General features: G+C 38.4%; 1 protein-coding gene across 7 annotated transcripts in view; it reads left to right on the forward strand.

Annotated features, from left to right (window-relative positions):
* Positions 1-11,991, forward strand: part of PIK3C2A (phosphatidylinositol-4-phosphate 3-kinase catalytic subunit type 2 alpha) — a 103,072-nt gene extending 91,081 nt beyond the window's left edge. For 6 of the 7 annotated variants that reach the window (XM_044425849.1, XM_044425850.1, XM_044425851.1 and 3 more), the window contains 9 exons: positions 89-245; positions 452-561; positions 974-1,181; positions 2,120-2,244; positions 3,790-3,907; positions 4,000-4,081; positions 4,836-4,945; positions 6,745-6,870; positions 8,740-11,991. In XM_044425849.1, the coding sequence (XP_044281784.1) occupies positions 89-245; positions 452-561; positions 974-1,181; positions 2,120-2,244; positions 3,790-3,907; positions 4,000-4,081; positions 4,836-4,945; positions 6,745-6,870; positions 8,740-8,922 (1,219 nt within the window). In that variant the 3' untranslated portion in view covers positions 8,923-11,991. Of the gene's footprint in view, positions 1-88; positions 246-451; positions 562-973; positions 1,182-2,119; positions 2,245-3,789; positions 3,908-3,999; positions 4,082-4,835; positions 4,946-6,744; positions 6,871-8,541; positions 8,642-8,739 lie in introns of all 7 variants that reach the window. The other variant, XR_006414285.1, reaches the window with a different exon arrangement.
* The last annotated feature ends 2,835 nt before the right edge of the window (positions 11,992-14,826 follow it).

The following is a 14,826-nucleotide window of genomic DNA, read 5'->3' on the forward strand; positions in this document are numbered from 1 at the left end:
CTTTGAATTAAACAAAATCCCTAATAGACTAGAAGGATAGAAAAATTATTATTTAAAACTCTATGTATTTCATTTTTTTCTTTAAAAGGGATCGGGCTCCCTTCGTGCTGACATCAGATATGGCCTATGTAATCAATGGTGGTGAAAAGCCTACTATTCGGTTCCAATTGTTTGTTGATCTTTGCTGCCAAGCTTATAACCTGATAAGGAAAAGAGCCAGCATTTTTCTTAATCTTCTGTCACTGGTAATACTTCCATATTGTCATAGATACATTGTTATAAATCAGCTTACATTTTAAAATAGACATCTTTGTGCTTAACAACAACCATGTGGTGTTCAGCCACAGGAAACTTATAATGACTGTGTTCCTTAAATGGGAATTTTATTTAAGCTATAGCACATTTTGTTATTGCACAGATAAGTAACTGATTGTATCTGTTTGCTCTGTAGATGCTCTCATCTGGGTTACCGGAACTTACTGGAGTTCAAGATTTGAAATATGTGCAAGATGCTCTTCAGCCCCAAACCACAGATGCTGAAGCTACCATTTTCTTTACAAGGTACCAATAAATATGTTTTAAAACCATTATGCTTGTGTGCTCATATCAATTTTAATAAATAACCTATAGAGGAATTTCATCTTTGCAATAAAAGGAGAATGAATCTGATATATATGTACTGATATCTTTCCATTTGTGTCTTTGTGGTGCAAGAATGTAGCTTCTTAGTCTTATTTGCACATTTAATTATGTATTTATTTAAAAATACAGTAAATACTATATTATGCAAATAAGGCTAGAGACCTCTGCTTATTCCATACATGTATTGTTCCATTAGCTCTGTCAGGTGATTTCAAATAAAATAATTACTTCATTTCCCATGTTTTGTTGTTGCAGGGAATGAGGTTGAGATGAAGCTGAAGTTTTCTGCTTCCTTATAATCAAAATCCTTGTGTGTTTTCTTTGTTTTTAGACTAATTGAATCAAGTTTGGGAAGCGTTGCCACAAAGTTCAATTTCTTCATTCACAATCTTGCTCAGCTGCGATTTTCAGGCCTGCCTTCCAACGATGAGCCCATTCTCTCCTTTTCTCCCAAAACATACTCACTTAAACAAGATGGCCGTATCAAAGAAGTATCTGTCTTTACATACCATAAGAGATACAACCCAGATAAATATTATGTAAGTATAGATTATATTCTGGTAAAATATGTATTCTGCAACTACTAATGGTGTTCCTTGCTATCATTTGCTGTAATCACCTTTTCAGTTACAGAGATTCATATTATTATTATTATTATTATTATTATTATAACATTTCTATGCCGCCCCTTGCCGAAACCTCGGGGCGGCTTACAACATGATAAAATACATTGAAATACAATAGTACATAATAAATTACCATTAAATATAACAATACAAAAAATACATTGATTTACAAATACAAAATTAAAATTATCAGTATAAAATAAAAATATAGGAGGAGAAAGAGAAGGAAGAAGAAGTTGCCCAGGCCAGATCATACTCAAGTTTCAAAGCTTTGCTATTTCCATTTTAGATTTAATGCTACTTGTTGAGCTCCAAGTCAGAAAATGTTTTTTTTATTACATGAATGTAGTAGTCATACTGGAGGCACATTTGAATTAGTGAAACCCATACCAGTTAATTAAATTTATTATGCTGGGATGTACAGAACTGTCGGAAATGGGGCAAGATCAGCTCCAACTTTCACCATTGTTCCCAGGGTAATGTAGCAGAGAGATAATGAAGTTAGTGTTTGGATATCTGCTCTCCCTTTTTTCTGCCTTTCCCGTTCAGATGCATAACATACTTCTATTACAACTAATATGAAACCAATGGCTGCCTTGAAAATAGCCAGGCATCTATACTGTTGTTTCCCTTGATCTCATTAATTAAAGTACCTTTCCTGTCTTTCCTTAAAAGTTCTATAAGAATGCTGAAAAATAATAATCCTGAGGAAAGGGAATGCTGTAGGTACAATTGCATCACAAGTATACTGAAATTATTCTTTTTGCTTCCCTTCATTGAGTGATGGGAAATAGATGCAGCAGCGAAGTGCATTTTTAATTTGCTGAAATATTTCCTTTCTGATTTGGCAGATCTACGTTGTCAGAGTTTTAAGAGAGGGGCAAAATGAACCTACATTTGTTTTTCGGACATTTGATGAATTCCAAGAATTGCACAACAAGCTTGGTATCTTATTTCCTCTTTGGAAATTGCCAGGGTATGTTCCTGAAATTGTGTGGGTGTTTGTGTGTAATCAAAAAGAGCTGGTGTTTCAAAACAGAATTTACAGAATGTGTCGCTGTGTTCACAGTAATTTTTCTCTCTGGCAGTAATGACACAGTTAACACATTGTCAATTGTGAAGCAGGAGAAAGCATGCAGACTCGTTCCTATGCATGAGCTCCTGCTGTTATAAACTGGCTTGACATTGGAAGTGTGAGAGCCAGTGTGATGTGGTAATTAAGAATGTCAGACTAGGAACCTGGAAGATCCTGGTTCTAGTACCCAGCCAGCCATGAAGTTAACTGGGTGACTTTGAGCCAGTCACACTCTCTTAGCCTAACCTACTGAACAGGGTTGTTGTGAGTTAAAGTGGAGCTGTGTATGCCACCTGGGGTTCCTCACAAGAGGAAAAGAGGTGGGATATAAATGCAATATAATAAAGTTGTTAAAGCCAGGAATGCACTTTTCCCGGGTATGTTAATCATGACCTTTGAACACTGTCATGTACCAGAATGAGCAGCAAATAGTTTGTACTTAAGTGTTTTCAGCACTTCAAAGTTAACAGACTTGAAAACATTCATACTAGACAGTGATTTTTATCTGCAACCTGAGAACAGTTTAGATGGACATATCAAAGATCAAACCTGGAACCTTAGTTATACAGAGTGAGTGACCTGCCATTGAGTAGTAGCCCTTTCTTGTGATCTGAAGTTGGCATTCTGGGATCAGTGTAAGTGTAAGGTTTCATGAACTTGTTTCTCTGTGTTTGTGGCACTCATTCTAGAAGTTATGCTGTAGGTGTACAACACCTTTGTTTTAATAGGCTCTGAAGGAAGATATTAAAGGAAGATAGTATTGATTTTGTAATTTTGTAATTTATCTGAAGCCTTCGCATGTTTCAGTATCTCCTTAAGTCCTGTTTTGCATGTTCTATAAGTTACTCCCTAGCCAAGCAAAACATTTTCTGAAATTAACTTAAATGCCAGCCCTAGTCAAAGATCAATACTTACCTTTCCTGGCACACTTAAGCAAAGGGCATGGACATTCAGGATGCAAAACTCGTACATAGTAAACTACAGGGACCTCATGATAATGTGTGTGTGCTCAGTAATAGCTGTTAATGGATTCACATGAACTTGCAGTTCTTCTAAGAGATAAATGCATATAGAAATTCACTTTCCTTTTGGGCTATAACAGCTGCTGGTGTTTCAACATCTGTTATCAGTGATTTCACAGATGGCAACAGAGAAAGAAATGGCAAATTTTTCCAAATTGTTCAACAAAATGTTTATGGCTGTTTAGAGCATCTGCATTGCCATGTTATCTTACACTTGAGTGTTTTTATAGAGTAGCAAATATGAGACAGTTCACAAAAGGGTTGGCAGTGTTCCTGCAACTCTACTGTAAGACATCTCAGCCTTTTGGACTAACTCATAGATTGTATCAATATCTGGTATATATCTAGTAATTTGCCTCAATGAAAGGCAAATACTATATGTTAACACTAACTATTGCTGTCTCTGGTTGTATCTATATTGCAGCTTCCCTAATAAGATGGTCCTGGGAAGAACTCACATCAAGGATGTAGCAGCCAAGAGGAAAGTAGAGCTAAACAGCTACATACAAAGTTTAATGAATGCATCAACAGATGTATCAGAGGTGATTCTATAAACTGTACAAATGTCCTTACTTTAGGGCTCTGTTTTGGGTATACTCAGCTAGCAGTAACATTTTTGTCTTTCCAAATCCAGTGTGATCTTGTTTATACATTCTTCCACCCTTTACTTCGTGATGAAAAAGCTGAAGGAATTGATGGAATAGCTAAATGTCCAGGTAGGAATTTTGTTTTTAGAGGAAGGAGTGTAATCTGGGTCACTGTAATGAAAATAATTCTATCATAAAAAAGGAGAAAAGAATCTGTGCAGGCAGGAAAATGACTGTATTGAATTTACCTTTGACCATTCGTCTCACTTTTAATAATAGATTTCCAGATTCTCCTAGCTGGCATAGAAGAATTCCACAAAAAGAGTTTTAATACTTTTTTTTTTTTTTAATGTGCTTTACGTTTCCCTGGAAAAAAGCTTGGATCAAATATATGCATATTAGATTTAAAAAAAGTTCAGGATTTTGCCTTTAATTTCCATGTGTATTGCTTTCTCCTTTTTTAACCCTCCTTGTTTATTGTACCATATGTTCAGTAAAAAGCATAAATTTCAATAAATGCCATATTTTGCCTTTGTAAGTTCTTGCTAATAGGATCAGCACAACAACCTTTTCATTCAAATATTAGCATAGGCATATTTCTAAATTTATCTTTATTTTCAGTTCTTTGGAACATTATTAAATCACAAAAAACTTTAGATAAAGCAGTTAAATGTTTCGATAAAGAAGAGGTAAATTTGGTTTTCTAATAGGATGGACATTATTTGTTCTATTCTGTTCAGCCAGACCTATCTAATAGCCATTTCCTTGCTTACAGCTTACTAGATTATTTAATAGTAACATTGCATGACTGATGTCCCCTAATGTGGAATGTGTCCATTTGGCCTCTTGTAAAATATAATTTTACCTTTTTTTTTTTTTAAAGATGTAAGCCCTTCAAGTCCCACCTCAGGCAAAGTCGGAGGAGAAGTTAAGTTATCCATCTCCTATAGAAACAGTACTCTGTTTATCATGGTGATGCACATAAAAGATCTGGTAAGTACAAGAATTAATTTGCTGCCGCAATGGAAAGAGCATTTGTTTATTCACAGTACATTCTAGAAATGTGGTTTATTCTTTTTATCAAAGAAAGAACAAGAAGGGAAGGCATATGTGAGAGAAGCAAGGGAGCAATTCTCAGGTACCTGAAGGAGATGGGCTTTGCACCCCCACCCCCAGTAACACCTCATAAGTGGACTGGGGGCCCCTTCCCATACCAGCCCAGGGGGCAGTAGCAGTGAGTTGTGTGCCAATAGCAGTCCACACAGCCACAGTGGAGGGATGCCACCTCTCAGTTCCAGCAGCTGCAGAAGAAGAGGCTGGATAGTTAGGACATGCGACTGACTGCTGCAGCAACCCAGTCCCTCTCCAGCTGCACAGATCTGGTTTGAAGGCACCTTCAGTCATTCATACCAGGATGGAGTCTGTCAAAGGTGTTGCAGGACCTCACAAAACCACCTTTTAAGCCCTTGGCCCCAGTGGACTTACATCTTCTGCCTCGGAAGGTGGCCTTTCTGGTGGCAATTACACTGGCTAGATGGGTGAATGAACTCTGCGCATTGATCTGCTGTTTCTTACACTTCATAGGCACGAACTGGTCCTTCAGCCCCATTACTGCTATTCCTTCCAAAGGTCACGACACCATTCCATCTTAACTAGGACACTGCTCTGCCAGAGTTCTTAGATGCTCGCAGGGTGCTAGCATTCTGTTGGTCTCATACTGAGTCCCTGCACTGGTCCCAAAGACTCTTCGTTGCTTACAGCATATGATCTGGGGTGAGCCAGTTAGCTCTCAGTGGCTTGCCAAGTTGGTCATCAAAACCATTACAGTTTTGATGACCACCTATCAGCTCTCTGGACTGCAGCTTCTCGAGTGACTCAGAGCACACTCTAGCAGAGGGGTGGCAATGTCAACAGCACTGGCATCCCACTGCAGGACCTCTGCAGAGCAGGGATATGGTCTACTCCATCAACCTTCATCCAGCACAACCAGCTCATTATCTGCACCAGGCAGGATTGCTACTGTGCTGACAACACTGGCCTGCCTCTATCTCAAGAATCATAGAAGGCCTGCATAGAATTCGTGTCCTGCACTGGGTGCTAGTGCAGGACTCGAAGTTACACCATCTCATTCAGATGACTGTCCAGTCGCTTTTTGAATGGTCTGTAATGAGGGAGAGCCCACATCTTCCTCAGGTAATAAATTCCACTGCTCTCAAGGTATGGATCTCTCTAAGTCCATATGGGTTTTTAGTTACCCATATGTATGATGCACAGAGACCACAAAGAAGAAAGTAATCATTCTTCAAGTGATCATCTGTGCATTCACACAGCCAGCTCACTGACTCTATTTTGGTGTTGATAGCTTTGGTACCATAGCTTTCCTTCTGGTCTATATCTTGATGGTACAGGTCAGCCATTCACTGCCCTCCCTCCAGTTCTGAGGCCACAATGTTGGTCTCAAGAGAACTGGGGGAAATGGCAGGAGCGTCTTCTAGATGCACCAGGTGGAGGGAGGGGAGGGGAGGGGCTCCCACCAGAATGAGTCTAGCTTGGAAAACCTCCTGACAACAGGCCCCATGCAGATGCAGACCTCATATATGTGAACTATCAGATGACCACTCAAAGCATGATTGCCTTACTTTTTTGTGTTGTGGTTGTTTTAATCAAACAGGTATTTTTCAAAGAATTGGAAGAACAAATTAAGCAAAAGCCCCAACATTCTGTTGCTTTGACTGAAAATGGGTGATTGTGTTGTGTTGCATTGTTACCAGATAAGTATGTGGTGTTTCTAGGTTACTGATGATGGTGCGGACCCAAATCCATATGTGAAGACATACCTGCTTCCAGACATACATAAAACATCTAAACGGAAAACCAAAATATCAAGAAAAACTAGAAATCCAACATTCAATGAAATGGTAAGCTTGAAATAACAAGCTGTGCTAATAGCTTTTTAAAACAAATTAATATCGTGCAGACCTAATAGGTGGAACAATATGAAGGGGGTGATAAAAGAGGCCTTCCACCTTCCTTGCTATTGCTCACAGTTGCACCGGGGTTGGAGTAGAAACAGCTGCAGCTCAACTCTGCAGTACAGTATGTGGACACTCCTTCCCATGGTGTATAGAAGTGCTTGGAGCAAGAAATTGAGTCAGGAGACTTATTTCTTGCAATACTCATCCTCAGTTGCTTTCTCATCCTTGGGCTGCTTCATGCTGTTAAGAGAAGTCTACCACGTTTGGGGTATTTAATTACGGTCAAGGAAGTGCTTCTCCGTCTGACCGCACACTCTTTTCTATTAAAATTATTTTAAATCTTGGAAGGTCTGTAACATGCTTGCAAGAAGCTGTATGCTGTTGTTTATATTGACAGTCAGGAAGGGGAGCTTCTTCTAAAATATCTGCCTGGATTTTTCCTGAAAATTTGTGTTTATGAGAATTATTGAGGTGTTCCAATGCATAAATACATTAAATCAGAACTAGCTTTGAGTTATTCAGAGAAGCTGGGTATACAACTGAATGTTCCAGTTAATAATGTACTATGAGATGGGCTGCTCTGAGGGCTGGGTGAATCTTTAAAGTAATACTCTACATTATCATTTTCAAATTAACTATGTAAAATTGCACTTGAGCCCTGCCTTACCCGCCAGCACCAGGGACGCTGTCCTGGCCATATGCTTAGTTTGAAGTCTCCCCTCCTCTGCTTCGCACTCCCTGCTTGTTTTGACTGTGCCTGACTTATACCTTCTCCATCCATTCTTCCATCAGGTCCTCGCTCCTTAATCTGCCGCCTCAACTGTTTCCTTTTTCCCCACCACCATTAGGCTACTTGACCATTATTCCCTGTGCCACCTTTTCAGGACTCAAGCTGCTTGCTTGCCCAATTCCCTGACCAGCAGCATGTAACTTCCTGTCTTCCTGTCACTACAGCCTGACCTTGCATTTTCCTCTGAGAAACAGCACAGTTAGTGAAACATGTCAAATGCATTCAGTCCAAGTAGTAGAGTATTTGTGAACATCCTTGACAACATAGGAAATCATCTGGTAGCCAGCTACATCATTTTTAGCCTAATGTAGATTAATATATAAGCAGGTTGATGGAAAAATATAGAAATGTTGAGGTCTACAACCATTAACTGAAACATGACAATTGGGTGACCTTATTTTATAGGTTAATCTGGACTTGTATATAAATATTCACAGTCTGCTGTTGTATTGATAAAGAATGAAAAGTGAATTAGCATTAACACTTGCTAATCTTACAAACTATAACAGATCCTGTGTATGCATGAGAAAGCATTGACCTGTCCCATTGGCACTGGCCCTTTCTGCCTTTCATATTATTGCCCCTTTCATTTAGAAAATGAATAAAATCTTCTGCACATGTTGATGAGCCTATTTCAGTGTAAATAAAAAGCTGTGTTGCTGGCATTTACCCCATTCCTATGTTGCACTGAATGAATAAGGATCCTGATGCTGCTGCTTTTAAAACTGCTTGGATTGCTATAAGCATATTGCCAATGAGACATACAGATATTTAAAGCCATACATAAGCATTCAAATACCACATACCTATTTTCTGTAAGGTAGACTGGATGAGAGCCAGGCCTCAGATATCCATCCGGCAGATGATAAAACATATAGGAATCCTTAGATCTGTTCTTCTCATCAGCATCTGGTTGGGAGTGAGGTATTTGCTTGCTTGTCTGTCTGGGGGGGGGGGGTGGGGGGGGCAGCTCACATACCCCTATATATTTTAAACCCCACACATTTTAAACTCTTTTACAGCTTGTATACAGTGGATATAGCAAAGAGACACTCAAGCAAAGGGAGCTTCAGCTTAGCGTACTCAGTGCTGAATCGCTACGTGAGAACTTCTTTCTGGGCGGTGTCACTCTTTCCTTAAAGGATTTTAACTTGAACAAGGAAACTGTCAATTGGTACCGACTTGCTGCTGTACCATATTTGTGAAGCTGATACAGAAGTGAAAAGAAGAACAGAATTGAATGATCTCAACTCCACTTGCATTTGGTCACTACTTGAAAATAACTCTCACGCTTTAGTATAAGATACTACAATTCAGCAGATTACAGTTGGCACAACCTTCACAAATTTTAAACAGGACTTTTTCTGGCAAACCATATCAGCTTATGCTTTTACTGTAGTAATCTAAGCATCAATGTAAATTTATTGTATAAATTTAGTATGTGGATAATGAAGTTCTAAGTCTTGACTAGTTGTTCCAATTTAAAGCTGAGGTGTGTTAATCAATTCAGTCACGTTTGAATTGCTTGGCTGTTGATACATTGCAAGCTTGCTTTAGGCTTCTGCTGTCATGAGATGCAGCACCATGTTAAAACAAAATTATTAAGGTAAAATAACTGCCCAAGCTGTCAAAGGGGAGATTGAACAGATAGTTGGGAAAACTCCAGTCACATTGAGCCTTTGGACTCCTTGGACCTCTTTGAGGTTATTATCAAAATGAGTGCCATGAAGTTATACATAATGGTGCCTTATTTTATCACTCAACTGCTTCTTATACCTCATTTCTGATATTTAAAAACATTTAGCAATGCTAAAGGTTAACATACTTTTTAAAATCTAGTCCTTTTAAAAACTATTGCTTGCACATGTGGCTCTATATAAATTATTTAACATTTTCTTCCTTGTATGTATTCTGCTTTCTTAGGTCAAATTCAAATGACAGCAGACGTCTGAATCCTTCTCTATTTTGACTCTTTATGTTTGTCCTTAATAACTTGATGAACTGAAAATATTATACGGATGCATATTCGGGTAGTTTTATGCCATGGTTTGCTATAAGTACTTCTATTTCCAGAATGTAGATATCTATTTAGGAGAAATTTGGGGTTCAGTTTCCAGTTCACATGTAAGGCACACATAAGTTGCCATACGTGTAAGTTCCGTGTGACTGAAATATTTACATCAAATAGCAGAAGGCCACAGTATCAGCTGTTGGCTGAGAATAAGTTGCACTAAAAATGGTGAATTTCACTAAGTGACAGCTTGAGCTAGGTATAATTTCCATAATAATTAAGAGAACAGTCTATTAAGCATTCTATTCATTTCAATGAAATTTTGATTTGCCCTTAGAGACATGAGTAGAAGATAGCTTTCCTCCACCTTTTAATGGCTTCTGCCCTAAATTCTATTTTTATTCTAGTTTTGTACATTTGTGATACTGACTGTAAATGCAATATAGTAACTCCAGTTTGAAACACTAGCTAATGTAGGGAAAATGTTTAAATTGCACAATAATTTTAATGCTGAAGCCCAAATACTTTTGAATAAACATGACAGGGATACAGTCTCTGAACCGTCTATGACAATGAGGTTAAAGCAAAACAATGCATTGTTAAATGAGATTATGGTAGATAATGACAATCTTTATTACTGGAAAACTAAACTAAACTATGATCTAATTTATTTCCCCTAAAATATAGTTAAGTCCCTGGTTTCAAATGCAGTATAACAAAGTGTAAGTGAAAAAATGAACATAAATGTTTGGTGCCTAAAACATTAATGGTCCAATTATACAAATAACCTTGGAATACTTCTCAGTGTTAAAACTGCATAGTGTTTAACAGAAGCTATTTGGCATTTTAAAAAGCACCTAGGTTATATTTGCTATAGTAAGTTCAGTATGCAAGAAATAACCTATATAGTAAATAGAATAAACTAACTAGATTGTATTTCCTGCTCACTTGATGTTTTTTGAGATGCATTCCATTCAGCAGAACCAGCATTCACTCACAGGAAAGCTGACTACTGTTTTTGTGAAATGGTCCATTAAAGTAACTGCAAGCAATATGTACTGCTTTTTTGCAGTCTGTTACTACAGCACACTAAGTTACAGCACAAAACTAGAAATTTAAAAGATGCTTTTGATAGCGGTGATTTGCAACTGCAATTTTTGGCTGGTCATTGGTTAGAATGCGCTGCACCTTAAGGTAGCATTTGCCAGTATCCTTCATGGTTCATACCTGTGCCTTTGCTCACTTTCACCACCTTTCAAAATAAAATGCACATTAGGAATTTTCAGATAAATTCTTTAAAAACATATTCAATAAAATAACAACAGGTGCAACATTAATTTTGCATCTGTTTTGAATTATTTATAGCAATGTGATATATAAACTTTAACTGTACACATTCAAAAGTATGTATTAAAGCTGACATAAAAGGGGAGGAGGGAATTATTAGGATAAATTAAACACTTTACTAATACATATTTTTAAAGTAGTCTCCTGGCATTTTTATACTTTATTAATCAAAATTTTATGCATCACACATACAGACTGCAGCTAGAAATAAATTTGTGTCTGTCTACTTATATTTTGACATTTTGAGGAATACATCTTGCTGTAAGAAAAATGACCACATTTTCTGTACTAAGTAACCTGGCTATGACTTTGCACTGAAGTTTTTAATATTACTGCCTTTTTATGATCTACACATATGTATGAAAGCATGAATGATCTTTGATATTTCTCTATTTTTAAAATTAAAGTGGTGTAGAAATCTTAGTATCTTGCCTTAAACCTGACTTCTCCTTCTTGGATACAATACAGTGCAACTTTCAAACTGAGGAGTTTCTTTTTCTGATATCTTCAAAATATGGCCACAGTCTAATGCAGGAGTATGTATGTTTAAATCTATTGATATCAGTGGGCTTACATCTGGATTAGATTGTAACCAATGGTGTGGTACATGGAGGAAAATATTCAGGCCATATTACAGCATTTTCATATCCATAGGAATTTAATTTTCCTTCTGTGCTTTGTACTCTCAGACTGACTAAAACATGGCAGAGGTTTATAGATAATGGAAAGCATTGGGAGCAAATGTAGACATTTGCCTTTAATTATTTATCTGAAAGAACCAAATACTTCAGTTATATTACACTGATAGCTAATAAAGATGTACAGTATTTCTATCAATATCCTAACCCATAATGTATGGGTTAAATGTGACTCCATAACTGTCCTACAATTACATTAAACACTACTCTGGAATAAAGAATGTGTTGCCTCTTTTTCTCAAAATGCATCACTGTGAAAGGCAAAAAAAGTCAGTTATAGAAGTAAAACAGGCTTTAGTCAAATCTATTGCCCATTGGTTTAAAACATGTTAATTTTTCTTATCCTTCACTCTTAACACATATACACATACTTTTATGTGTATTTTGAATGCACAACTTGCAGACATTGTACATTATTGAATTGGTTGTGCAGCTCAAACTCTTTGAAGGAGTGAACCATCCGGAAAATACTTTGCTATAGTACACAATTCCTTTGCAATCACTGGTTTTTCTTGTCTTTCAAGACTAGAAAGTGTTGATGGATTATGCTCTTTTGGCTTTGTTATTTGCAGCTAAAATCAAGCACTGGAAAGTAACTGTTACTGCCAAGTTAGTTGGAAAAAATACTTTGTAGTCAATATTATGGGGGAAGTAGACATAGAAACATAGAAAACAGAGCGAGTCAGAAGGGGTCTCCCGGGCCATCTAGTCTGACCTCCGGCACCAGCTGGCTCCGCTCACGACATGCCCACCATGTGGACGTCCAGCCTATCCTTGAACACCTGCACCAATGGGACCTCAATGACCTCTCGTGGACATTTTTGCACAAACAGAAGAGCCAAATGAATTGTTATCCATCACTCCATTCTTCATTCAGTACTCCACACACTCTTGGTCAAATTGTTTAATAGAGATTCAAATAGCCCTACCTGCAAATCTGCCATGAGGACAACTTTATTTTATTTATTTATTTAAAACATTTCTATGCCGCCCCATTTGCCGAAGCCTCGGGGCGGCTCACAACATAAAATATAATACATTAAAAATATAAAACAAATTAACAATATAAAATAAGTCACCCTGGCCATCTGGATGCTGCTTTTCTATCACAAGCATTGACTAGATAGGGATGTAAGCCATGCCATACATGAAACTGGAAACCCTTTCCGTGCAGCAACCAACTCTGGGAGCCTTTTTCCTGAAAAACGGTAATTCTGTGGCATTTTCTGACATCTGGATATAGTGTACAGCTCTGCTGATTAATCAACTTGAATACTTGAGCTTAATTCTAAACGTTAGAATTCTTCTATAAATTAGGTGTGACTGTACAGTCCAACTTGTATGATGCAATTCTCCTGCCTCATAGTTTGTCAGCCTAAGTATACAGCTTCTATGGAATAGTTCTCTTACAGCTGTTACAATGGCCAACAATCTTCAGATGTTCACAATACTATTGTAGAAAATTCACTAAGCAGAAGTAGTATTGTTAAGTAGCACTAAGATCCTCTCGACTGCAAGCACCCTAAACATCAAAAGACTGTATGCAACTTTTCTCGGATGGTGCATCCATCCTTTCCATGTATGCTTGGAAGGAAATCCCATTGTCAATAAGGGTTTCTTTCAAGCTGAAACAGAAATGTGGCCTCAATATTTTCTGTTATTGTAAGAAAGATGGAAGAATCAATGGGAAAAGAGGATCCAATGTTATTTCTTTAATAGGTTTATACACTATTTTACTGCTTTAGTATATTGTTTGCAGCTATCAAAGCTCTCAGATTGGTTTACAACAAAAAATTGAAAATACTGTCTGAAATCTTTGTTTCTCCTTCCTCTCCCCCATAGAAGTCTGAGGTGAAGCGACTGAGCAATAAAAGAGAAGTGGCCCTGGTGTGACAGCATTAAATGTCACTTAGCACGCCCATTCTTCAGCAGAGAAGTTTTGCCAATTGCTCCCTAGTACTGTTGCTCAACACCCGTTTTGCACAATTAGATAAACATCTTCAATCTTCCCCAAGTGAGTACTGTTCACACATCTTGAACAACAGCTTGCAGCATCTTTTAGCCGATATTGCTAGGAGTTTTAACCCAACACAGCTCGAGGGCACCAGGTTGAGGAAGGCTGAATCGTCGGCAGGCGGATAGCTGATCCATTGCTCAGTATTCATTACTTGAAGCTGCTGGTGGGCAAAACGAATCCTAATTAAGCCAAATGTGCAGCATCAAAAAGCTGGCTGTCTCTTAGCGACGCTGAGAAAAGTTCCACCAGCACCAAAGCATGACTGTCTGAGACAACCAGCAGCCTTCAGCTTCGATGTTTTTCTGGGAACTGCATTTTTTGGCGGCTAGTCTATTTATCTATTTAAAATATACCGTTCAATAGGCAGCGGCTCTCTGAAACGGTTCACAAAGCCAGGAAATGATTTGTCTACAAAGGAGCCTTACCAGTAATTTTTGACATTTTTGGGTTTCCCTGAAAGGGATTTTGTTGAATAAAAAGATCGGAGGAAGAAAACTGAGGCTAATCATGGAAAAAGCAACGACTTGCATTTATTTAGCAAGCAACGTGTTATTCCTTCCAGCATTATTCCTCCTCGCAATGCAGAAATAAGGACAAACGTTCGTGCTCGTTTTATTCAAACGCAGGTCTTACATCGTGCAGGACAGCGGAAGTGCTTCGAGATGGTTCTTGAACTCCGTGCACATACAAAAAGAGTGCAGGGTCTCCAAGAAGGAGAGGGCTGAGCAAGGAAAAACAGCGACAACCCTGTAGGGTACGTCGGTGCAACCCGTTCCGCCCGCCCGCACGCCCGTCCCCCCCGTGCGGTTTCAGGTCGCTCTGTTTAGGGCTTCAGCGTTCTCTTGGAGCGCGATCCCACACAGGTTTTGATAGGGAAAAAAATCCTAAACTTCTTGGCCAGCAAACGAGCAAACTACACCCACATCAGCCGCTGCTGCCGCCGCCGCCTGAACGGAATACGTGAACCGAGCCTCTCCAACAAAACCGGAAGTGAGGTCTGACAGCGGCGGGGCGGACTCGCCAGTGTCGCGAGAAC

Source organism: Varanus komodoensis, unplaced genomic scaffold (assembly GCF_004798865.1).
Source record: "Varanus komodoensis strain SLA01 unplaced genomic scaffold, ASM479886v1 scaffold16, whole genome shotgun sequence".
In the NCBI taxonomy this organism is placed as follows: Eukaryota; Metazoa; Chordata; class Lepidosauria; order Squamata; family Varanidae; genus Varanus; species Varanus komodoensis.